Source organism: Paramisgurnus dabryanus, chromosome 12 (genome assembly GCF_030506205.2).
Source record: "Paramisgurnus dabryanus chromosome 12, PD_genome_1.1, whole genome shotgun sequence".
NCBI classification, from domain to species: domain Eukaryota; kingdom Metazoa; phylum Chordata; class Actinopteri; order Cypriniformes; family Cobitidae; genus Paramisgurnus; species Paramisgurnus dabryanus.
In genome coordinates this window covers 8,633,365-8,658,760 of record NC_133348.1, presented here as the reverse complement: position 1 = coordinate 8,658,760, position 25,396 = coordinate 8,633,365, and the positions used below count along the sequence as shown (strand labels likewise).

General features: G+C 38.6%; 1 protein-coding gene and 1 long non-coding RNA gene across 2 annotated transcripts; both read left to right on the top strand.

The window, feature by feature from the left end:
• Nucleotides 1–1,883: 1,883 nt before the first annotated feature.
• Nucleotides 1,884–2,909, top strand: LOC135738582 (trace amine-associated receptor 4-like). The gene has a single exon (XM_065256681.1). The coding sequence runs from the start codon at nt 1,884–1,886 to the stop codon at nt 2,907–2,909; it is 1,026 nt and encodes a 341-aa protein (XP_065112753.1).
• A 17,022-nt stretch (nt 2,910–19,931) lies between these two features.
• LOC135737905 (uncharacterized) lies at nt 19,932–24,758 on the top strand. The gene is made up of 5 exons (XR_010528616.1): nt 19,932–20,004; nt 20,532–20,626; nt 23,257–23,387; nt 23,470–23,529; nt 24,054–24,758. It is a non-coding gene; the product is annotated as an uncharacterized lncRNA (long non-coding RNA).
• The last annotated feature ends 638 nt before the right edge of the window (nt 24,759–25,396 follow it).

The window sequence follows — 25,396 nt, the reverse complement described above, 5'->3', positions numbered from 1 at the left end:
TGGTTTATACACTGAGTTATGAGAAAGGATCAAATACAGGAGATGGAAGGGCTGAGGAGTAGTGTTGCAGAGGGTCAAAGGGTCACTCAATTGATCATCCCACAGAGTTTCATCGGTGCCTCAAGACAACAGAACATCAGACATTTTTAAAGCAGATTTGCAGATAATGTAATTTTGAAATGCCCATATTTTGCTCTGATGCAGCCACGGATTTAGTGAAAGCTGTCGGAACATGGAACAGGGCACTCTATTCAGTTGCCTAGAGCAATGCCCACCCACCGCCCATCTGATTTGTTGGGAGTCACGAGTCCAGCCAGTCAGCACTGGAGGCTCAAGACACCACTGAAAGCACTTGCTAACTGGAGCTGCTTTGCAATGATTGTTCTGCAAGTGAGTTTGACACTGAAATACAAGAGTTTAGCACATCAAACAACAAAACAAAGAGTTTCTTTTTTTTCTTTTTTTTGGCCCACCACCACCCCCCCTCTTCGGAGGACAACTTTTTTTATAAAGTTTAGCACATGTTTCAGGCAATTGACTGAGTTAGCATTTGCACGTCATTGTAAGTCATGTCATTTCAAAAATACAAGCCATTTTAAAGCATAAAGAACTTGAGCACTTTGGTCTTCGGCCAGTGCACTCTTACGCTGCTCGCAACAAGTGACAGATCGAGTTATTTTGTGCGACTAAATTATTACATATAAATGTTCAGATACACACACGGGTATGCTTAAATGCTTGTCTTGGTGACATATATACTTTAGGAATAGGCTATTGAATTGTGCCTAATATGGTATTAATGTTATAGTTTTATGAAAACATTAGCGTTTTTTTCAACAACATACACAATGAAGCCATGAAGGCAATTCAATTATTTACACTTATTATATGAATTTAAATTGGTTAGTTAATTGTTATATGTATAGAACAGTTCATACTTCCAGACCATATCGCTTGAAAATATCGCTTATTGGTCTACTCGATCTGTAATAATCAGTATCGATATCGGCCCTGAAAACACACACACACACACACACGCACACACACACACACACACACACGCGTGCGCACACACACACACACACACACGCACACACAAACAAACAAACACACACACACACACACACACACACACACACACACACAGACATCGGTCGACCTGTACGACTTACTACGTATACTTGAACACCAAAACACATGTAAAATCATTAAAAATTAAAATAGGGGCTCTTTAATAAATATAAGTAGGCAGGATGGATCAAGATCAAGGTTAATACATAACTATAATACCTGAAATTATCTTTTACTGCCTGTCTCATTATGTAATTTATTTGAAGGCTAGCACTCTTGGTTAGTGTGAGCCAAAATATAACAAATAAACAAAAAGACTGAAATTGCCTGTTTTGACAATATCATCAATAAAATAGTCGATCAATCTTTTGTTTTCATTAAAAACATCAACATTAATATATTAACCTATATTATTAACACTAATCCTTTTAACATGTAGCAAGGGGGAGCAAGAAAAATGTAAGACTTTCACAATTTTTTTTTGAAAGGGCCAATCCACTGCCCTTTAATTCAGGACACACAGTTCAGTTTTTTTATTTTAATCTCATGAGTCACAATGTTTGTGTTAAATTAGTTACGTATACAACTGGGGGGTTGAAACCTGACCTGAACTGTATATATGAACACATCCAAGCTATATCATGATCGAATAAGCATGTACTGTATTGATGTTTATGTTTCTTTATGTATTTGCCTTAACCATGTAACCATGTAATTTCTAAAATGATTTTGTTTAAATTTTGGGTGATACAGTAATTGTCTACCTGTTAACTATTACAAAGGAAGTCCTGTCAGATTTTAGGGCAGATTTGATGTCTTTCAATGAGACTGAGAATATTCTCCTGTGTTATCCTTCACATCCAGACTCTTGTCCTAGAGCTCATCGTCTCACTGTTGTTAAAGTGGCAATGTACACTTTCATTTCACTCATGATCCTCATGACAGTTTTTGGGAATCTGCTGATCATCATCTCCATCTCTCACTTCAAACAGCTTCAGTCTCCAACTCATCTGATCGTTCAGTCATTGGCTGTGTGTGACTGTCTGCTGGGTTTACTGGTGATGCCCTATGGCATGGTGCGATCTGTCGAGGGCTGCTGGTTTTTGGGAGATGTTATCTGTAAAGTTCATTCTAGCTTGGACATGACCTTCTGTTTTTCTTCTTTAATACATCTTAGTTTAATATCTGTTGATAGATACTGGGCCATCTGTGACCCTCTGAAGTACAAAATGAGGATCACAAACAACACTGTTATTGTATTACTAACTCTTACATGGATCTGTTCATTTGTGTACAGCTTTAGCATTGTGTTTTCAGGGGTGACTGCTGTTGGTCTGGAAGCTCTTATATTACAAGTGTCTTGTTTTGGTGGCTGTGGTGTGTTTTTCAACAAAGAATGGGGACTGATTTCTATAATCTTGGTATTTATTATTCCAGGAACTATAATGAGCTCTCTGTATATCATCATATTCAGTGTTGTGAGAAAACACACAAAGGTTTTGTCAGAGAAAGTGTCTGTGACCACCACAGGTGTTAACAGTCAAAGCTCTGCACACAGAGAAAGAAAAGCAGCTAAAACTCTGGCTCTTGTTATGGGCGTTTTCTTTCTCTGCTGGCTGCCTTTTTCTATTGCTGCTGCTGTCGACCCTTTCCTTAATTTTGTGACCCCAGCTGATGTTTATGAGGCTTTAGTTTGGTTTGCATATTTTAACTCAACTTGTAATCCTTTGATCTATGGATTTTTTTATCCTTGCTTTCAGAAGGCCTTTAAGACTCTCATATCCACTTATATCTGTGGATTTAATCATTCAAATACTCTGACACTTGATGGAATATAGTTTCTATAGATTAAAACAAAACAGTGACTGAATAAAAAATAGCAGATATTAAATATCACAATGAACAAAAAGTGACAGACAGTGTTTGATCTGAGATTTATATTTACATATGTTTTTAACCTGTTAACCTAAATCCCTGCTTTTGAACCCCCCACCACACACATAGTGTCATAGCCAAATTAAAATACATAGTCTATGAAGCCTTTGCACTTAAAAACTAGCCTTGGAGCTACAGTATCTAAAAATGCACCCCAGATAAAACGAATGTGTTAAAAACACATTTTTTTGTCTAGTTAAGGACAACACATGTAATGTGTTTTGTGTCTTGTGTTGTCCCTTTTATTTATTTGAACTCAAAATCAACACGAAATACAATGAAATACAAAACAATGTGTTAAAATGAACACATCCTTTCTGCACAGGTCTGACCATATTCTGTTTCAAATTTGAATATGATACCTCTAAAACTCTGTATTTTATGAAATGTTTTTTTAAACCATGTCATGTGAATTTATTTACAGAAAACAACAAAATGCTAAGCTAATGTTTGTTTATTCATATCTTACAAGCATCAAGCTTTACGTTTATTGTCCTGTTGTTCCATTTGTTAAACAGACCCATTAAATATAAGCATCTGGATGACTTACAGTATTAACAACTCTTAATCCGGGATATGGCTGTCTAAATGTTTATTCTTTTATTATTATAATTCAGTACTCACGAATTCTATTCAGTGTTTTAATCCATCCTTTCTTTGATTAAGTCTCAATTTACTTTCTTTGTATTAAATACCCTTCTTACAAAAAAACTTATCTAAAAAGAAGCTTTACCAGTTGAAATTATTCCTAAAAACATATATCTCATATGTCTCCAGGCAGTAGGTGTTTACATGACAGCTAGTACGTTAGCTTAGCACACCATCAAAACACAACAAATAAAGAGATTTATAATAAAACTCACTTTATAACATCAAAAGTCGAGTAATTAAACAACCATGCGTGATCTGATCTGGCTTGGGATCACAAAATGAGACAGAAAATTAACTTTTTTATGCTATTAAAGCTCCACTGTGTACTTTTTGAGTTAATTCTTAGCAAAAACCCATGTTTTCTTTCAAAAGTATGTGCTCATTTATGTGTAATTACTTCCACCCACTAATCAAAGTATTCTCGCAAGTGTAGAATCTGCTATTTAAAATACATACGGTCGAGTCGCTCGACTGGCTGAATCCATGTTGTGCTCAGTTCACAGCTCACCCCTTGCTTTTGAAATGCATAGAGAAGCTACGGTAGCCACCACCAGACAAACATGTCATGATTGGAGACAACGTAATAAAAAAGTTTGTCCGTTAAGACTGTAGAAACATGGTGGCACAAAATGGCGACTTCCATGGAGGGGGACCCTCGGTGTATGTAGATAAAAACGTCTCATTCTAAAGGAATAAAAACATAACGGTTCATTATGAAAGGTCTTTATACACCCCTGATAATATAGTTTTGTATATTATTTTGCATTTCTGTCAAGAGATCCTTCTAAAAATTACACACTGCACCTTTAAGCTCCCTGCTGAAAAAACAGCATCAAACCAGCATGGACCCGCATGGGAATTATGCTGGTCTATGCTGGTTTAGCTGGTGGTCCCACAACATATTCTAGTATGACTAGCAAGGGATGCTTTTATGCTCGATTAGCTTAGCATTATACATATACAGTATTGTTATGAAAATACTCGACATAGCATGAAGAACACAAATAAATCACATATAATCTCAGTCGTGTTTATTGTCTCCATCCTAAAAATATCTTTATTTGCCTGTTTTTAAAACATCGATCTCATTACCGCTCATGGACACATCTAATCTCTGAAACAGACTGGGTTTATATGGCTGTAGCCTCCAGCGCTGCTCATATCTCCGTTTTTGGAATAAAAATTGATTACATTTCCCCCCTGCTGAAATATTGTTGAAGTAAACATAAAATTTAATCAATATTTCTCCAAATATTCACACTTTGAATTAAAGCACAGATGGATGTTGTTTTATCGAATGCTTTCATGACTAACATGCAGGAATATTTTTCGCAATGGCTGCAACTGTCAGGATACTGCCAAGGGCATTTTGGAAAGTGGTTTGGTAAGTGGAAAATGCATAGATTCAATTCTAAAGTTTAAACTCTGTACTTTATACTATGTAAATGAGTTCCTCACAGTGAAGAAAAGTGGGCCACATTCTGTGGGCTCCTTCTGACATCAACAGCCAATCACGGTTCTGCATCAGGAAAGCGCCAAGATTCAAACTCCTCCTTATCTGAAAGTTATAAAATAACCTTTTTTCCAGACATTTCTCGTTCTGAGTCTCGGACCCTGCGCTAAGAGACTGAAACAGAGAATACAAGTTCTGACTCTCAGAGATTGTAACAGGACAAACAAAAAACCTACGTTCTGAGTCTTCGACCTTGTACGAGAGAGACAATAATAGATCACCGACAAGCAAACCAAGTTTCTTAATCTACAAACATGTAGGCTAATAGTTCATAAATGTATTCAGGAATTGAATTTGTTAGTTTAGTGCAAGGTTTTAGTAGAAAAAGTTTAAGAGAAGGTTAAGAAAAGATTTACCTACTGTTATAAAATAATGTAAAAAAGTATGTTATTTAGTGGAGAACTTTGCAGCAGTATTTTATTTATTATTCTTTTTTATTTGATATATATCTTATTTATTATATTTTAATAAAAAGTTTTTAAAAAAAAGTGTTAACCAATTGTTTAAAAAAGTTTATAGAAATAAACAACCTGCAGTTTAATGTTCATGCATTTAATGTTCATACCTAAAAATGAACCGAACCGTGGCCTCAAAACCGAGGTATGCACCGAACCGTTATAAGTTATTTTTTGGCCATTTTGCCTTTATTTGACAGTGTGTAAGGAGAGGACAGGAAAGTATTCTACAGGGAGGGGAGAGGGGTATGGGATTGGCAAATGACCACGAGCCGGGAATCGAACTCGGTTCGCCGAAAGTGCGAAAGCACCACATGTTGAAACGCTGCCCACTACACCATCAGCTCTGACAATATTGTGTATATTTAACCACACACATTACCCAGCCCTAATTGGCACATAAGTCTCATACTGGCACAAAAGTATATATTGGCACATTGTTTTCAGACAAGCACGCCCATGGGTGCACAAATGGGTGCAAATGCATTTGCACAAATAATCATGGAGGGTAAACCCAGCCCCCCCCACCAGCAAATTGCACCATGGTAATCGTTATATGCAAAATCACACATTATTATTTTGATATTTTTTGCCTGCACACCCCTATATGCCCTACATGTTTCTTGATGCACTTTCTGATATGTTAATAGCCAGCATAATATCTTTAACCCCTTCATCATTCCTCCATTGACCTTTAATTCAGGAGACACAGTTCAGTTTTTTATTCTAATCTCATGAGTCACAATGTTTGTGTATCAGTTAGTTACGTATACAACTAGGGAGGTTGAGACCTGACCTGATGTGTATATATTAACACATCTGAGCTTTATCACGTTAATTTAGGAAGTTAGACTGAATAAGCATGTACTGTATTTATGTTCATGTTTCTTTAGATATTTGCTGTAACCATGTAAAGATGTAATTCCTAAAATGATTCTCTTTAAACATTGGGTGATGATTGTCTACCTGTTAACAATTACAAAGAAAGTCCTGTCAGATTTTCGGGCAGAAGCAATGTCTTTCAATAAGACTGAAAATATTCTCCTGTGTTATCCTTCACATCAAGACTCTTGTCCTAAAGCTCATCGTCTCACTGTTGTTAAAGTGACAATGTACGCTTTCATTTCACTCATGATCCTCATGACAGTTTTTGGGAATCTGCTGATCATCATCTCCATCTCTCACTTCAAACAGCTTCAGTCTCCAACTCATCTGATCGTTCAGTCATTGGCTGTGTGTGACTGTCTGCTGGGTTCACTGGTGATGCCCTACAGTATGGTGCGATCTGTCGAGGGCTGCTGGTTTTTGGGAGATGTTATTTGTAAAGTTCATTCTAGCTTGGATATGACCTTCTGTTTCTCTTCTTTAATACATCTTAGTTTAATATCTATTGATAGATACTGGGCCATCTATGACCCTCTGAAGTACAAAATGAGGATCACAAACAACACTGTGACTGTATTAATCACCCTCACATGGATCTTTTCATTTGTGTTAAGCTTTTCTGTTGTATTTTCAGGAGTGAATGCTGTTGGTCTGGAAGCTTTTATATTACAGATGTCTTGTTTTGGTGGCTGTGGTGTGTTTTTTAACAAGGAATGGGGACTAACTAGTGTCATTTTAATATTTATTATTCCAGGAACTATAATGAGCTCTCTGTATATCAGCATATTCAATGTTGTGAGAAAACATGCAAAGGTTTTGTCAGAGAAAGTGTCTGTGGCCACCACAGGTGTTAACAGTCAAAGCTCTGCACACAGAGAAAGAAAAGCAGCTAAAACTCTGGCTCTTGTTATGGGCGTTTTCTTTATCTGCTGGCTGCCTTTTTCTATTGATGCTGCTATCGATCCTTTCTTTAATTCTTTGACCCCAGCTGATGTTTTTGAGGCTTTAGTTTGGTTTGCATATTTTAACTCAACTTGTAATCCTTTGATCTATGGATTTTTCTATCCTCGCTTTCAGAAGGCATTTAAGACTCTCATTATCACTTATATCTTTCAGATACTCATTTGAATGAATACAGTTTCTGAAGATAAATAATATTTTCTGAATAAATAGCAAACATTAAACAACACAACAAACAAAAAGTGTCAGACAGTGTTAGATCTGCGATGTATATTGCTATTGTTTTTAACTTTTCTTTTAACGTCTTTGTGATACGAGACATTTAAACTCAAGATGATGTTTAATACAAAAGTATTGAGAGGAAACAATTGTTTAATCATACATGAATAAAGGCATGATTCAATAATAGGGTAAGTGTACCCTATTATTATTTGACAACAAATTATGAAAAAGAAAATCATATTTTATTATGCTCATTATTTTAAGTGATCCAGTAATTTGTTAGTTCCCTGACATTTCGGCTTCATGCCTGTTAAAAGAAATTAACACATGTCAGTCATTTCTCTTATATATGCATTCATATTACATCAAATAAGAGATCAATTTATTGTTTTTTTTTTTGTGTATGAACATATAGTACTTTGACACACGCAAAAATAAAGAAACTAAAAAAACTACAAACAATAAATATTTTACATTCATTTCCCAAAAATTTCAAAATAAATTATTTTGTAGGGCAGATTTTTTTGTATAAATTAACTTCTTTTAAAGTTGGACTGAAACGATACAGTGCCACAAAAGACATGCAAACTAGCCAGAACAAGCTAACCTTGTATGAAAAAAATGAAAATTTCTTAATGTGGGCACAATGAAAATACTATGATGCTTAGTCCACAGTATATTACATGTCTTTCTTTGTAAACATATTTTATATTTATAAATCTAAATATCGTCTTTTTCTCCATTATTCACTGTTAAACCATTTAAACCCACCTTATGAGGTACCCATCAGACCATGCAGCGTGTATGATTTTACAGTGCAGTAGCCATAAACTCTGAATTACAATGAGTTCCTCTGCACATATCTTCCAGATTTCTTTAAAACACCTGTCTTTTAATGAGGTAAGCATACTCTGGTACAGATCATAAATTGTAATGTGTGCGCAACCAGCTATGGAGGGGGGACGGGGGACAATCACGTTAGGGTACTTCTTATAAAAATGATTATTTGTTTTATTATGTGAATCAATCATAAAGTGGGCTAACATGGAACACACGTGGGCTCAAATGGTGCCAAAATACAAATTAAGTTTCATGTTTATACCATACATGGGAGACAATGAGTACAATGTTTTAATAATCTTCAGCAGGTTAAACAAAGAAACATGGAACACAGTCATGACAAACACAAATGTTACATAGACAAGAACCAACCGATGACACAGACCATGGAGTCTGGATAATTGTGAATGGTTGATGGCAATGATGAATTATGGATGACTGGCTGTAAAGTATTATAGAAAGTGGAGTTCATCAAGTGAAGGCAGATGATGGGGGAACGTGACAGTACTTTCCCCTCTCTGAAAGGCGTGACCTCACCTCAGAGGCAGATAAAGCACTGGAGGAGCGTAATCAACGGTGGGAGGATCCATTCTGGGGAGGGAGAGGACGACAACAGGGAGATGAACGACGGAGACCAAGCCGATGGGAGAGGTGCCCAGGTTGGAGATTACCAGACGGAAAGCCAGGGTGAAGTTGAGATTCTGGAAGGCCAAGGCGGAGCTGGAGGCTCAAGCAACTGAGGCAGAGACTAGGATCCAGAAGTTCATGATGGATCCAGAGCGACTAAGGACCAAGGTGATGTCAAAGGGAAGGAGGAGCCCAATAGAGCCGGCAGGACCAGTGGAGACGAAGAGCTTGGACAGGACCCGCGGACATAACAGACAGCAGACATTTTCATTTGTACTGTTTATATATTCAGATACCCAATTAAGCTCACCCTCATGACAGGCTCAGTCGCGGCAAATGCTGGTTCCAGTGTCGCTCTAGGCTCAGGCCTAGAAGTAAGCTGTGGCTCATGCTCCATGTCGTGAGGGGATGGCTGACTGGGTTCTGTGTTGGGAGTGGGGCTGGCGTCGTCCTCAATGGTGAAGGCAAATCCACATGAATCCAGCACCCTCTCCACAAATGCGGCAAAGCTCCCCTGAGGACCCTTCTCGGACAACTGTACTCGTGTGGTGGTGTTGTGGCAAACAAACAGGAAGGTGCAGAGGCAGTAGTCCAGGAAGGTAGTGGTAAGAATTCCAAAAATTCACATAAGTGTGCTTTGAAGGAGTGTTCTCCCTGCTCAAGGCACATTAAGCGAACAGCAGAGAGATCCATAGTGTGCATGGGACAAGGAAAAATAAATACGATGACTTACACGGAAAACCAAAACACTAACAACAGACGCTGCTTACTGTTTTATAATAATAATAATAATAACAATAATAATACATTTTATTTACAAGCGCCTTTCATAGCACTCAAGGTCACCTTACAGTTAAAACGAGCAAAAATACAGTAAAACAGCAAATATTATTAAAACAAACACATTTAAAAAGATTGAAATTAGAAAAAGCAATAAATCAATCATTTATTATTTTGATGGAGAGTTTTTTATGTGGGGTAAGCTTTTGGAAGAGGTGAGCTTTGAGGGAGGTTTTAAATGTGGGTAGAGACTCTATGGTACGGATGGATAGTGGGAGGGCATTCCAAGGCTAGGAGCAGACTGGCTAAACCCTGTTTTGGACAGGCTGGCAGGAGTGGAGAGTAGTGAGGAAGAGGAGGATCTGAGTTTTCAGGATGCAACATAGGACTGAAGGAGTTCAGAGAAGTATGGAGGAGCGAGATTATGGAGTGCTTTGAAAGTGAGAAGAAGAATTTTAAAGTCAATACGGTATTGGACAGGAAGCCAGTGCAGTTGTTTAAGTAATACACTGTAAAAACATTTGCTATAATTATGCAGCTGGTTGCCAGTTACTGTAGAAGACTGAAAAGGTTTCACTTTCATTTAACTTTGAACAAACTGTTGCCAGTAAATAACATAAATGTAAAATCTACAGTAAGTTACTGGCAGCTAGTTGCCACTAATAATCAGTAATACTATAATTTCTACAGAATTTTTTTACAGTGTATGGGCAGCTGAGTTTTGGACCAACTGGAGTTTATGGATGCAGGGTAAGCCAAAGAAAAGGGAGTTACAATAATCAATACGGGAAGTGACAAGAGCATGGATGAAAGTAGCAGCATTATTGGGTGTAAGTGATGGACGAAGACTGTGAAGAGTACGTAAATGAAAGTAAGCAGAGCGGGTTAGATTATTGATGTGTTTTTCAAACGAAAGTGTGCTATCGAGAATGACACCGAGGCTTTTGACATGAGTACAAGAGGAGACTTTAGAATTGTCGTGAGAAATTGGGACATTTTGCAAGGGTGGATTTGTAGCCAACAAGGATAATTTCTGTTTTGGTACTATTTAATTTAAGAAAATGATAAGTGAACCAGGTTTTAACTTCATCCAAACCATCAGACAGGGAAGATGGAGGGAGCGTGGAGGTGGGTTTGTTGGACAGGTGGAGCTGGGTGTCATCTGCCTAGCAGTGGAATTGAATATTGTATTTCCTGAAAATAAAACCTAGAGGAAGTAAGTAAATTATAAAAAGGAGGGGGCCTAGGACTGAGCCCTGGGGAACACCACTAGGAACTGGGGAGGGTTGTGATTGAACATGTTTAAGCTCTACAAACTTATGGTGGGTTCTTTTGTCACGTTTGAACCATACATGGGAGACCAAGAGTACAATGTAGTTGTGAACAGGTAATGACATTAATAAATGATGAATGACAGGGTGTAAAGTGAAGTCCGGAAGTGGAGTCCGAAAAGTAAGGACAGATGACGGGGTATTGTAACATTAAGTGCATCCCAGACTTTTGACTTCATATATAAAATATCTTAGTTTTATATTCTTAACATATACAGTACTGTGCAAAAGTCTTAGGCCACCATGCCACAATTCGATTTGTTGTTTTTGCAATGTTATAGTGATCATATATATCATATATAATTGTTTCTCAGTCCCTAGGGAGAGGAGAGCTATGATCCAGGATGAAGTTCGAACCCTTGAGGAAGAAACGAGAAGAGCAAAATCCATCGAGCTTGCAACTCAAGGTGCCTGGACGAGGTGGAACCTCCCCAAGAAGAAAATCACATGGAGTGAACTGTGGCGGCTGGAGCCCTTCCGTATATCCTTTTTACTCCGAGCAGTGTATGACACCTTACCAACCCCAGTCAATTTGCACAGGTGGGGGATGAGGGAGAACCCACTGTGCAAGTTATGTGGTGGGAGAGGTACAATGGCGCACATTCTGTCAGGATGTAAGACCGCATTGACACAGGGGAGATACAGGTGGCGCCATGACAAGGTGTTGGCAGCGCTCGCAGACATACTGGAGCAAGAAAGGAGGAAGAAACAACCAGCCAAAGTAAGACAATCACTGAGCACCATTGCCTTTGTGAAAGAAGGCCAAAGACCTGTTGTCCACAGCCAAGCCAAGCAGAACCTTCTGCAGTCAGCCAAGGGATGGGAAATGGAGGTTGACCTAGGGAGGAAACTCCACTTCCCCGAGGCGGTACTGGTCACAACTCTAAGGCCCGATATCATCATGTGGTCTCCTGAGGGAAGAAAGATCATCCTGGTGGAGTTGACGGTGCCGCGGGAGGAGGGCTGTGAGGAAGCTGCAGAGAGGAAAAGAGCCAAATATCAGCAACTTGTTGCAGGTTGCCAGGACAAAGGGTGGATATGTTGGCTGATGACGGTGGAAGTTGGATGTCGTGGATTCCCAGCTCAATCTGTGTGGAATCTATTGACAAAGTTTGGACTGAGGGGCCACTTAAGGAAAGCAGCCGTTCGTAACCTGGGGGAAGCGGCAGAGAGAGCCTCCTGTTGGCTCTGGCATAAGAGAGAGGACACAAGCTGGAAACTTGGAGGAGAGGGGCAGTGACCTGGCCAGTCACTGCTGACCCACCAACTGGAGGGTGTTGTGGTTAAGGGTCGAAACACCCAGTGAAGGTTGGGGACCACCTGACGACCTCACCTCCAGGCCAAGGCTTCATCCATTAGAAATGGATGTAATCTAGCATCGTAGATGTATAACATAACTGAACCCCCTGGGCAACCAGTGACTTCCAGGAAAGTCTGGATGGCAACCGAGGAAGGTCGGTGACGCTGGAAAGACAGCTGACCTCCAGGAAAGACTGGCGGGGTAACAGGGGCCAGCAACCCCTGTTGCGGCACTCGCAAGAGGGCACCAAACAAGCTACAGAACCGACAAATGAACAATACCCCCAGAGTCTCCCGAGAGGGGGGGAGGATGAGAGGCTCACTCGGACAGATACAATGGCAACGACAAGGACAGTGACACAGACGCAGAGAAGGTTCATACAGACCACCTTGACCGGGGAGGCACCGGAAGTGAAATGCAGTTGCGGACGGATCTGCAAAGGCGTAAGAGGGCTCAAAATACACCAGAGCAAGTCCACGTGTGGAAAAGGACGGATGCATGCACACCGCTCAGACGAACCGTCTGGTGAGACGGAGGAGAACCCTAGGCAGGAAGCACACCATAGTCCTAGGGATCTCTCAGTGCCGGCAATCCCCCAAGACCATACAAGGAGAACTTCCTACTCCAACACAGAAAGCCTACCCCATCCAACAAACGAAAGAATTAAGTGGCCCAAAATGAGTGACAGAGAGGAGTGGTCAAAGTTAGATGAAGATCTGGACAAAGTGCTTGGAGCGGTTCAAGCAGGATCAGTGGAAAGGAAGGTGGATCTACTGACCGCCATCACATACAATGTGGCAAAGGAACGGTTTGGAGTAGTGCCCAGGAGACAGAATAAAGCAAGACCAGAAAAGCAGGATAACAGAAGACAGAGAAAGATCAAACAACTTAGGAAGGAGATCAAGACCCTGAGGAAGCAGTTCAAACTGGCAAGCACAGGAGAAAACGAAGGAATAAAAGAGCTAACAGCCAGCCTCCGTGAGCAGCTAATTAGAACAAGAAGAGCTGAGAGATTCAAGCAGAGGCGGAAGAAGCAGGAAGCTGCACGAGCCCAGTTTATAAAGGACCCATACCGCTTCACTAAATCACTTCTGGGGGAGGTGAGGTCCGGGACTCTAACGAGTACCAAAGAGGAGGTGGAGCAGGCTGTTGAGGAGGGATTCAGTGACCCTACAAGAGATGAGGTCCTGGAAGAAAATCTCAGACTTCTTAACGTCGACCCACCTACCACAACCCTCAGTACGGAGTGTCCATCATGGAGAGAGGTTCAAGAAATAGTTAAGAATGCAAGATCATCTTCGGCCCCAGGTCCAAGCGGTATACCATACAAAGTATACAAAAGATGCACTAAGCTCCTCCGAAGGCTGTGGAAGCTTATGCGGGTAATTTGGTCCAAGGGAATCATTCCAACAAGCTGGAGAAGGACAGAAGGGTGCTTTGTGCCCAAAGAACAGGGAGCCACACAGATCAGCCAGTTTCGAACTATATCCCTTCTTAGTGTGGAGGGAAAGATTTTCTTTGCAGTGCTTGCAAAGCGAATGGGCGCGTACATAACCCAGAATGGATATATTAACATCTCTATCCAGAAGGGCGGTGTGGAAGGATTCTCCGGGTGCTAAGAGCATACAGGAGTTCTCAGCCAACTCATCCAAGAAGCAAAGGAAAAGAAGGGCAGCCTAACAGTTGTCTGGCTTGACTTCGCAAATGCATACGGGTCTATTCCCCATAATTTAATTCAAGTCGCTTTGGACTACTACCACATCCCTCATAACATCCAGGGCATAATCACCAGTTACCTGAGAGATATCAAGTTGCGATTCCAGTCCGCCAGGTTTACAACAAAGTGGCAGCCAGTGGAGAAGGGGATAGTGACAGGATGCACAATCTCTCCCATCTTGTTCACCATGGGAATGAACCTGATCATCTCTGTAGCGAGTACAAAGGCAAGGGGACCAAAGACCATAACTGGATGTCAACAGCCAGCGATCAGGGCATTCATGGATGATCTTACCGTGATAACGCCAACTCATGTGCAGGCAAGATGGGTCCTGGCAGAACTGGATAACATGGCCACTTGGGCGAAGATGGTTTTCAAGCCCAAGAAATCAAGGAGCCTGGTGATTCAGAAGGGTAAAACAACTGGAAAGTTTAAGTTACTTGTTCAAGGGGAAGTGATCCCAAACATCCAGGGCAACCCAATTAGATGCCTTGGAAAGTGGTATGATGATTCCCTGTAAGACAAGAACAACATCTCCAGCACTAGGAAACAAGTTGAAGAGTGGCTGAAGAAGATCGACAAGTCTGACCTGCCTGGGAAATACAAGTGCTGGATTTACCAACACGGCTTGCTCCCAAGACTCATGTGGCTCCTCACTGTATATGAGGTGCTTCTACAAACAGTTGAAGAAATGGAGAGGAAGTTCAACAAGCACCTTAGAAGATGGTTGGGAATACCCCCCAGCTTTACATCGTTGGGGCTTTACATGAGGTCAGGCCAGCTCCAGCTACCCCTGTCATCAGTGGTGGAGGAGTTTAAAGTGGCCAAATGCAGACTGTCCCTGTCATATAGGGACTCTCAAGACCAACTTACCAGGGAAGCAGGGATTAGAACTAGATCAGGTCGTAAGTGGGCCGCTGATACAGCAATTAACCAAGCAGAATGTTCGCTCATGTCCAAAGAGATCATTGGAAACCCTTGTACTGGAAGGCAGGGTCTAGGAACATCACATTTCCAGAAGTGGTCAAAGTCCACCCCTAGGGAGAGGAGAGCTATGATCCAGGATGAAGTTCGAACCCTTGAGGAAGAAACGAGAAGAGCAAAATCCATCGAGCTTGCAACTCAAGGTGCCTGGACGAGGTGGAACCTCCCCAAGAAGAAAATCACATGGAGTGAACTGTGGCGGCTGGAGCCCTTCCGTATATCCTTTTTACTCCGAGCAGTGTATGACACCTTACCAACCCCAGTCAATTTGCACAGGTGGGGGATGAGGGAGGACCCACTGTGCAAGTTATGTGGTGGGAGAGGTACAATGGCGCACATTCTGTCAGGGTGTAAGACCGCATTGACACAGGGGAGATACAGGTGGCGCCATGACAAGGTGTTGGCAGCGCTCGCAGACATACTGGAGCAAGAAAGGAGGAAGAAACAACCAGCCAAAGTAAGACAATCACTGAGCACCATTGCCTTTGTGAAAGAAGGCCAAAGACCTGTTGTCCACAGCCAAGCCAAGCAGAACCTTCTGCAGTCAGACAAGGGATGGGAAATGGAGGTTGACCTAGGGAGGAAACTCCACTTCCCCGAGGCGGTACTGGTCACAACTCTAAGGCCCGGTATCATCATGTGGTCTCCTGAGGGAAGAAAGATCATCCTGGTGGAGTTGACGGTGCCGTGGGAGGAGGGCTGTGAGGAAGCTGCAGAGAGGAAAAGAGCCAAATATCAGCAACTTGTTGCAGGCTGCCAGGACAAAGGGTGGATATGTTGGCTGATGACGGTGGAAGTCGGATGTCGTGGATTCCCAGCTCAATCTGTGTGGAATCTATTGACAAAGTTTGGACTGAGGGGCCACTTAAGGAAAGCAGCCGTTCGTAAGCTGGAGGAAGCGGCAGAGAGAGCCTCCTGTTGGCTCTGGCATAAGAGAGAGGACACAAGCTGGAAACTTGGAGGAGAGGGGCAGTGACCTGGCCAGTCACTGCTGACCCACCAACTGGAGGGTGTTGTGGTTAAGGGTCGAAACACCCAGTGAAGGTTGGGGACCACCTGACGACCTCACCTCCAGGCCAAGGCTTCATCCATCAGAAATGGATGTAATCTAGCATCGTAGATGTATAACATAACTAAAATAGAATATATCCAGAAAATAATATAGAAAATGTAAATGGATGTTTTTACAGTAAACTTCCCTTCCACTTGAGCATTAGTAGCAAACTGCAGGATCTCTTAAACCTAAATGAAATTAAATCCTAATTTCTCATTTTAAAGAAATTTGTCTTTTACTTCATTCTGCTCAAAAACGCTCAAGATGTGTTTAGTGCCAAGAGAGGTCACGCAAAACACAGACGATGCCCAAAGAAAGCATTCAGTACTGAAAATTTTTAGTTTATTTTTTTGGAAAATATTTCCTGTTTTTTCTAATTGTATCGTAATAAAATAGATTGAAAAATAAATATGGACGGACATTAAAACTTCTAAAACAACAAGTCTGGTGGTGGTGGCTTAAGACTTTTGCACAGTACTGTACATCACCTAATTAATACATTTACAAATGAGTGATAAATCTTGCATTAAACAAACTTTATTATTAACAAACCATATTAATATCTATGATAAAAACCTAAACTTAGATTTTAGTATTAAGTAATAGAAAATTTCCTTTAAATCTTTTATTTCCTTTAAAAACATTAGCATTAAAATATTAACCTACATTATTAACATCAATCTTATTAACACGTAGCAATGAGGAGCAAGAAAAATATAAAACTTTTACAAACACATTTTTGAATGATACAAAATGTAGTCTATTGTTATTATCAGCAAAGTGCAACACATAATCTGCATCAAATTATTCTAATCTCATGAGTCACAATGTTTGTGTATCAGTTAGTTACATATACAGCTGGGGAGGGGTTTAGACCTGACCTGATGCGTATAAATGAACACATCTGAGCTATATCACGTTCATTTGGGGATTTAGATTGATTGGGCATGTTCTGTATCTATGTTTATGTTTCTTTAGATATTTGCCTTAACCATGTTTTAAATTCTAAAATGATTTTGTTTAAACTTTGTGTTATAATTGTCTACTTGTTAACAATTACAAATGAAGTCCTGTCAGATTTTCATGTAGACATGATGTCTTGTAATGAGACTGAGATTATTCTCCTGTGTTATCCTTCACATCCAGACTCTTGTCCTAGAACTCATCGTCTCACTGGAGTTAAAATGGCAATGTACGCTTTCATTTCACTCATGATCCTCATGACAGTTTTTGGGAATCTGCTGATCATCATCTCCATCTCTCACTTCAAACAGCTTCAGTCTCCAACTCATCTGATCGTTCAGTCATTGGCTGTGTGTGACTGTCTGCTGGGTTTACTGGTGATGCCCTACAGTATGGTGCGAGCTGTCGAGGGCTGCTGGTTTTTGGGAGATGTTATTTGTAAAGTTCAGTCTAGTTTGGACATCACCCTCTGCACTTCTTCTTTGTTACATCTTAGTTTAATATCTATTGATAGATACTGGGCCATATGTGACCCTCTGAGGTACAAAATGAGGATCACAAACAACACTGTGACTGTATTACTCACCTTTACATGGATCTTTTCATTTGTGTACAGCTTTTCTGTTGTGTTTTCAGGGGTGTTTGCTGTTGGTCTTGAAGCTTTAATTTTACAAATGTCTTGTTTTGGTGCCTGTGCTGTGTTTATTAACAAAGAATGGGGACTAATTAGTTTTATCTTAGCATTTATTATTCCAGGAACTATAATGAGCTCTCTGTATATCATTGTATTCACTGTTGTGAAAAAACACGCAAAGGTTTTGTCTGTAAAAGTGTCTGTGACCACCACAGGTGTTAACAGTCAAAGCTCTGCACACAGAGAAAGAAAAGCAGCTAAAACTCTGGCTCTTGTTATGGGCGTTTTCTTTATCTGCTGGCTGCCTTTCTCTATTACAATTGCTGTTGATCCTTTCCTTAATTTTGTGACCCCAGCTGATGTTTTTGAAGCTTTATATTGGTTTGCATATTTTAACTCAACTTGTAATCCTTTGATCTATGGATTTTTTTATCCTCGCTTTCAAAAGGCCTTTAAGACTCTTATATTCACTTATATCTGTGGATTCAATCATTCACATACTCTGACATTTGAATAAATAATTTCTGACAGCCAGTGACTGAATTGATATTGTGAAGCTGGTATTGTTGATATCATTCACATATTTTAAAGTAGTTTCACATGTTATAGTTTATTTATGAATAAATATTTTGCTTATTTGATGTATTAAAACATACAGTAAATATTTAATACCGTCTAAAAACTAAGGAGCCTGTAGGCCTGTAATGATTTCAATGGGAACATCATACATATTAAAGTCTACATATCTGAGATTTTCTACATTTATATGGCTTTCCACAGTTTTGTAAATCCTGAACCGTTTAATCATATGTGAGTAAAATTCATGATCAAGTCAAATATACTATGCATCTGAATTATTACCATATTGAAGTTAACCACTCAAAAAGTTTTATGTCACTGGTTGACATACATAATATTCACTAGTTTATACTGTCCGCACACCATTTCAACAGCTTCAAGTGATTTCATACTGTAGATACTCTAACAGTTATCTTAACCAGCTTATTTTCTGCACTCTAAAAAAAAAAGGTTCCTTGAGGTTCTATATAGAACCAAGAGGTTCTTTACTTGGCCAATAGAACCTTTTACCAAAAAAAGGGTTCCATATAGAGCCCTTGGAGGGCAAAGAACCCATTTTATTAAAATGGTTCTATAATTCACGTTTGTGACTGAAGTGTAAACTAAAGATTACACAATAATTACAGACCTACACAACTCATTTACAAACCTACACAACTCATTCACAAACCTTTTTGTGTCAATAGGCTGTGGTCAAATAAAGAGAGAGTCAACAAATAGGCTATTCATATTTATTGTATGATTTATTTCCTGTGAGATTTTTTATGCAAGTTTGTACATTAGCATGAAACTTACAGTGCAGTTTGCGTTTTTGGTGAATAACCAGGTGTTTTCTTTATTTTGTACATTCTATATTGTCAATGTTTAATTTAACCTGAAGGGGCATTAAAAACAAATAATCGCAAAAGTGCCCTCTGGTGGCGTATATATGCGTTGCACCATAAGTGAAGATGAGCCTCGAGATGTGACAGGTTTTTTTTTTCAAACTGAGGAGTTCAGACTCCGGACCGGCATTTCTGCTTGTTGGTACCCTGAGGTAAGTAAACTTTCTACATTTTTGAAACGATATTACACTCTAAAAAACGTGAGCCAGTTGGGTTATTTTGTTTGGTTGTTTTATCAGTGTTGGGTAGTATGTTGGGTAATTTTGAAGCAGAGCCAGCTTAATAGATACATAGCTGTTTCTCAATATTACTTTCTCTAGTCCACAAAATGTATTTTAAACATAAGTTCAGGCGAGAAAATATATGTATAATGTTCAAATTTGCAGTCGGTTTGTAAAGTGAACGCCAATTTTAAAGTTTAATTACACAAAGTCGGAATGTTACCGGCGTGACCACCGGGTGTCAGTGTTCTGCTTCCCCAGAGAGAACTGCTCCCTTCCCCCACACAGACGCTGAACTTCTGCCTCTCACTGCAACGATACCTGAAGCGGGAGTTTACTATTCACCTCAGGACATACGGTTTTTCATCGACTTATCTTTGATTTATTTGAAGGAAAAGGTTTGTATCATTGTTTTTAATCATTTAAACTATTTCTGAACGCAAAAGTATGCAAAATGATGGTTCACATGACATAACTGTTATTAAACTAGTTTTATTAGCTTCCGTTGGCTAGTCTGTAATGCCCAGTAAATCTAAACAATGTTTATGCTTGCTTTTAAATGATTTAAATATTTCGTTTGATCAAACGTTTTTTAAAATATGTCTAAAACATGGCTTGTTTTAATAATTATAGAAACGTTAGAATGTAACGTATTCTAATGGTTTAGAAATTCAGTTTAAAACAGATAACGTTAATATGAGGAAGAAACGTGTACGTTTTAAATAAATAATCGTTTGTTGTAAAAGTTGAAATCAAACTGATGCTTTTAATATCATGTTTAGATCATGAAACTTTAGCCTTGAGTTCACAGACAGGGTCACATATTGTGAACTCTCATTTGGTCTGTAAGTTACAGACATTTTTATCTTTTTCAAATGTTTTTGATGATGCCCACTTAAATCACAGTTTTGGCTCTTTTCCACAGACCCTGATGGATAAAAGATGGATATTTTTTCCTGGAGAAGCTAAAACAATGTAACTTTGAGGTTCTGATACCAGCTTTTACAAAGTTATTTACAGGTAACATGAAAATGCACTTGTTTTTTTATTATTTAAAGTGATATGTTGATATTACAATGAGGCATATCAAAGCATTTCTTTATTAAAGAGCCAGTAAGATGACAATTTTAAGCATCCTATCACTATTTATAAGTCCCGGACAACAGGTTTAAATGCATGCAAGGTCAAAAAACACTGTAATTTTCTCAAAATATAAATTTAAAATTACCCCATTTCTCAGAGATCCCCAAACGATTCGTGTGAAGCCGTTCAACGACTCAGTCTGCCTAAACCCCACCTTTCAGTAGCCTACTCTGCTCTGATTGGTCAACTGACACAGTGTCTTTGCACAGATCACAGATCAGTCTCACAGACCACAGATCAGTGGCACAGACCAACAACAGTGCAACATGATTTACTGAGAAGACATTATCAACATCAATACACATCATTCATCATTAATCCAAGCAATAACAACGACGATTGAAACTAACATTTTACACTCATTTAAGCATTTATGTAAACTAACCGGGTCATAACAAAACCGTAAATGAGCATGAGTTAGCCGTTTGCTAACGTGAGTCTCTGACAGTAAATTAACAGTTTAAACACACAACATCATTCATCATTAATCCAAACAATACAAACGACGATTGAAACTAACAATTTTACACTCATTTAAGCATTTATGGAAACTAACCGGGTCATAGCAAAACCGCTTGCTATCGTGACTCTGACAGTATATAGCCTAAGTTAGATTTTAAACAACGGTATTATTCATCATTAATCCAAGCAATAAAAACGAATATAGACATTTTACACTCATTTAAGCATTTATGTAAACTAACCGGGTCATAACAAAACCGTAAATGAGCATGGGTTAGCCGTTTGCTAACATGACTCTCTGACAGTAAATTAACAGTTTAAACACACAACATCATTCATCATTAATCCAAACAATACAAACGACGATTGAAACTAACAATTTTACACTCATTTAAGCATTTATGGAAACTAACCACCGGGTCATAGCAAAACCGCTTGCTATCGTGACTCTGACAGTATATAGTTATAGTATATAGACAGTTAGAGTTTAAACAACGATATCATTCATCATTAATCCAAGCAATAAAAACGAATATAGACATTTTACACTCTTTTAAGCAAGTATGTAGCTATAATCATACTTACAGTTTGTGGTTAGGAGACGCATGTTGTTCCAAATAAAGTGGGTACTGAACCACTTTCATTGCCAAACGTCTAAATCCCTCCGATAAAAATTAATTTTAACCACTGATTCTTCACAGCCAGAAACGTTTAATATATCCCTCCTTGAAAAAGTCTCCTTTGGTAGTGAAAACAACACAAGCTGAAAACACAGCATTAGCTGATGTTTACACTCACACACAAACTAGCTGTGGGCGGGTCATAGTTTTCGTTTCTCCCGGGCAAGGCTGTAGGCGGAGATTAGTATCTCATGTGACGTGGATAATATCAGGAAGAAGACTCACTCCCTATAACGACTCGTTTCAGCGATTCAGAGTCGACTCCCTGCTTTAGAAGCCAATAACTTTATTAATCGTGCACTTTTTTGGTTCAACTACTTTACACGTTGTTTACATTGATGGACAGCTACATGACACACTGCAATAAAGGTAAGTTTCGATTTTGGATCTGTGTGGCTCTTTAAGAATCCCTGCTTATTTTGCTGTGAGTATGTCATTTTCAAAAGTGGTGTGTAAGGTTGCACGATTAAAGGAATAGTTCACCCAAAAATTATATTAAACTCATGATTTACTCACCCCCAAGCCATTCAAAATGCATATGTCCATCATTTTTTTGACGAACACATTTTGAGTTATTTTAGAAAATGTTTTAGATCTTTCAGTTAATCAAATGTAAAGTTACGGGGTCCACTCCTTCACGTCCAAAAAATGTGCATCCATTCTTCACAAAAGAAATCCAAACGGCTCCACGATGATAAACAAAGGTCTTCTGAGGGTAATCCACGCCGTTTTGTTGTAGAAATATCTATATTTAAACTTTATAAACAAAAATAACTAGCTTCCGGTAATACTGCCATCCAAGACTCCTTTGTATTCAGGACAGCTCTCATTTTAAATGCGGACGCGACCAAGATGGCGCCATTAGCAGAAGCTAGTTATTTTTGTTATATTTCTACAACAACACTGCACGGATTACCCTCAGAAGGCCTTTGTTTATTATCGTGGAGCCATATGGATTTATTTTGTGAAGGAAGGATGCAAATATTTTTGGACTTGAAAGAGTGGACCCCATAACTTTACATTTGATTAACTGAAAGATCTAAAACATTTTCTAAACTAACTGAAAATGTGTTAGTCTGAAAAATGATGGACATATGCATCTTGGACGGCTTGGAGGTGAGAAATTCATGGGTTTAATATCATTTTTGGCCCAACTATCTCTTAAATTGTATAAAATTGTCAAGCCTATCTAATCGGGAAAGCCGGTTCTGTGATTAGTAGTAAATTGCCATAATCTGAAAACAGGTGAAGCACAGTTAACTACATGCCGTAGTTCACTGACAAGCTAGCCCATATAGCATTCATTATCGCATAAATTTACATTAAAGTTTTATTGAAAATGAATGCATGATTTGTCATTTTCAGAGTTCACAAGACTTCTCTGTGTTATTTCCTGACCATGCCGAAAAGCTATTTGAAACTTGGGCATTGCATTTTCCAGACAGAATCCTGCACTTCCCAGCCAAGAACCAGGAGCATCAACAAATCACCTCCAGGTACACTTGGGAATGCAATAGTTGTTTGCTGTGTATTATGACAATAAAGTTACTAATTTAACCTAAACATTTATCTCTACAGAACCCCATGATGATATTCCAACTCCTGTCTACAAAAGTGGGAAGAAAATCTTAAGTCTATGTAAGTAATGGAAGTATTGCACACTTTGCTTTGCAAGCAACCTAAAACATTTAATATTTGTTTATGAACTAGCAAGAAGACATGTTTACAAGTACGAATAGAGTTAAAACTCGGACAAGAAAAATTGTCTTTCACTCGCACATCCAAAACATTAACTTTAGGGACAAACGTTAATGTCCAGCCCTGTATTCATTACATAATATATGCTAATAAAGTGTTGGCTATATTAAGTAATAAGGGCAAGTATGCAGGTTGTTGCAAAATCAAAAAAATTGGGCTTACTGCCAGGTAAAGTGACGTGGCAGAATCTGAAATTACTGTGAATCTGAGTTATTGGCATGAACAAAGAGTATATTGTACGGTTATTGAAATAAAACAGAAATTTATACATTTCATTACAATTAAACTAGATTACATTTGTGTGTATGAAATATGAATTGTTTGGTTTTGTATAATAATATAATAAATAATGCATTTAGAGTCTTTGCCTGCATTCTAACAAGTGTTTTGTCTGTTTTCAACAGGTTGGGACCAACATGGTTGCATTCTTCTGAGAGCCTGATGTGACAAAACCATTCCCATTTGTCCTTGGATTGGAAGATGGCGATCTCTGCCATCAAGCCTTCGTTGTTTTTGACAGACAGTCACTCCAGCAATACACCCTCCTTGATGATGTTGACATGTTTTAAACTTTTTTTTTATGTTTTGGACATTAATTTTACTAAGCAGTGCACATCAGTGTGGGTGTTTTTGAAGACTGTTGTTTACAAACTCCCAAGAACGGAATCCCTTTCTATAAGAAGTCTGTGTAGTTATTTGTCATGCTAAGGTGATAACTCATGTTGATCATATATTGACTGTTTGTGCAACTTTGTGTTGATCTTATGTGTTACATTAACCATTTCTTATTACACGGTTCTCTAAAATGCTAGATTCTGATTGGCCAGTCATGACATTCTACTACTGCTCAAAACTAAAAACTCCAATGCTGCAAATCATTTTGACAGGTACAGTTTTATATTACACAAAAATTAAATATCAATGTCTATTAATTACATATCCGACATTAAATTTATAAATGATTAAATGTGTTCGTGACATTTGTCCTGAAGAAACTGTTGAGGTTTTTTTCTGTGATGACATGCTGCCAATACATTATCCCTTACTTGTACAACTTTTTACTTGGTCTAATTGTAATGTTAACTGGGTATCTGTCATTTTAGATTGTGAGATATAATAATAATATATTTTTTTATATTTATTTATTTATATATAATATATAAACGTATGTATGTTTATTAAAAAGTGAAAATGCTTAATGGAAATAATTAAATAACTAAATGGTTGAATGAAATGAGACATGTAAAATGCTGTTTAATACAGAATAAAGAGATGTGATTTTAAGTAATTTTTATAGATTATAGATACAGATTTCTGTATAATACAATTAATAAATAGTAAACTTTTATAATTTTCTGGATCGGTTATAATTTCTTATCAATAATAAATTACTCATAATAATAAAGAACCTTTAATGGTTCTAAATAGAACCATCTAACTTTGATTTAAAGAACCATTTGGGGTTCGTTTTAATGAACCCATTAAAGTGGTTCTATGTTGAACCATTTGGGGGTTCCATATATGAAGCGGGTGATAGAACCATTTCTGGTCCGATATAGAACCATTTTTATTAAGAGTGTGACCCATAATGATCAAATCCGCGACAGGAAATCTCACAATGAGAGCAAATCTGATTCTGCAACAGTATTTTCTAAGATATTTCAAGTATTTCTAATAGTAACCAGATATATTACCAGAATGTGACCAGATGAAGTTAAGCTAGGATTTCAGTCTACATATCAGGTCA

Coding starts and splice junctions, on each gene's coding strand:
- LOC135738582 (XM_065256681.1), top strand. CDS start 1,884: ATGTCTTTCAATGAGACTGAGAATATTCTCCTGTGTTATCCTTCACAT.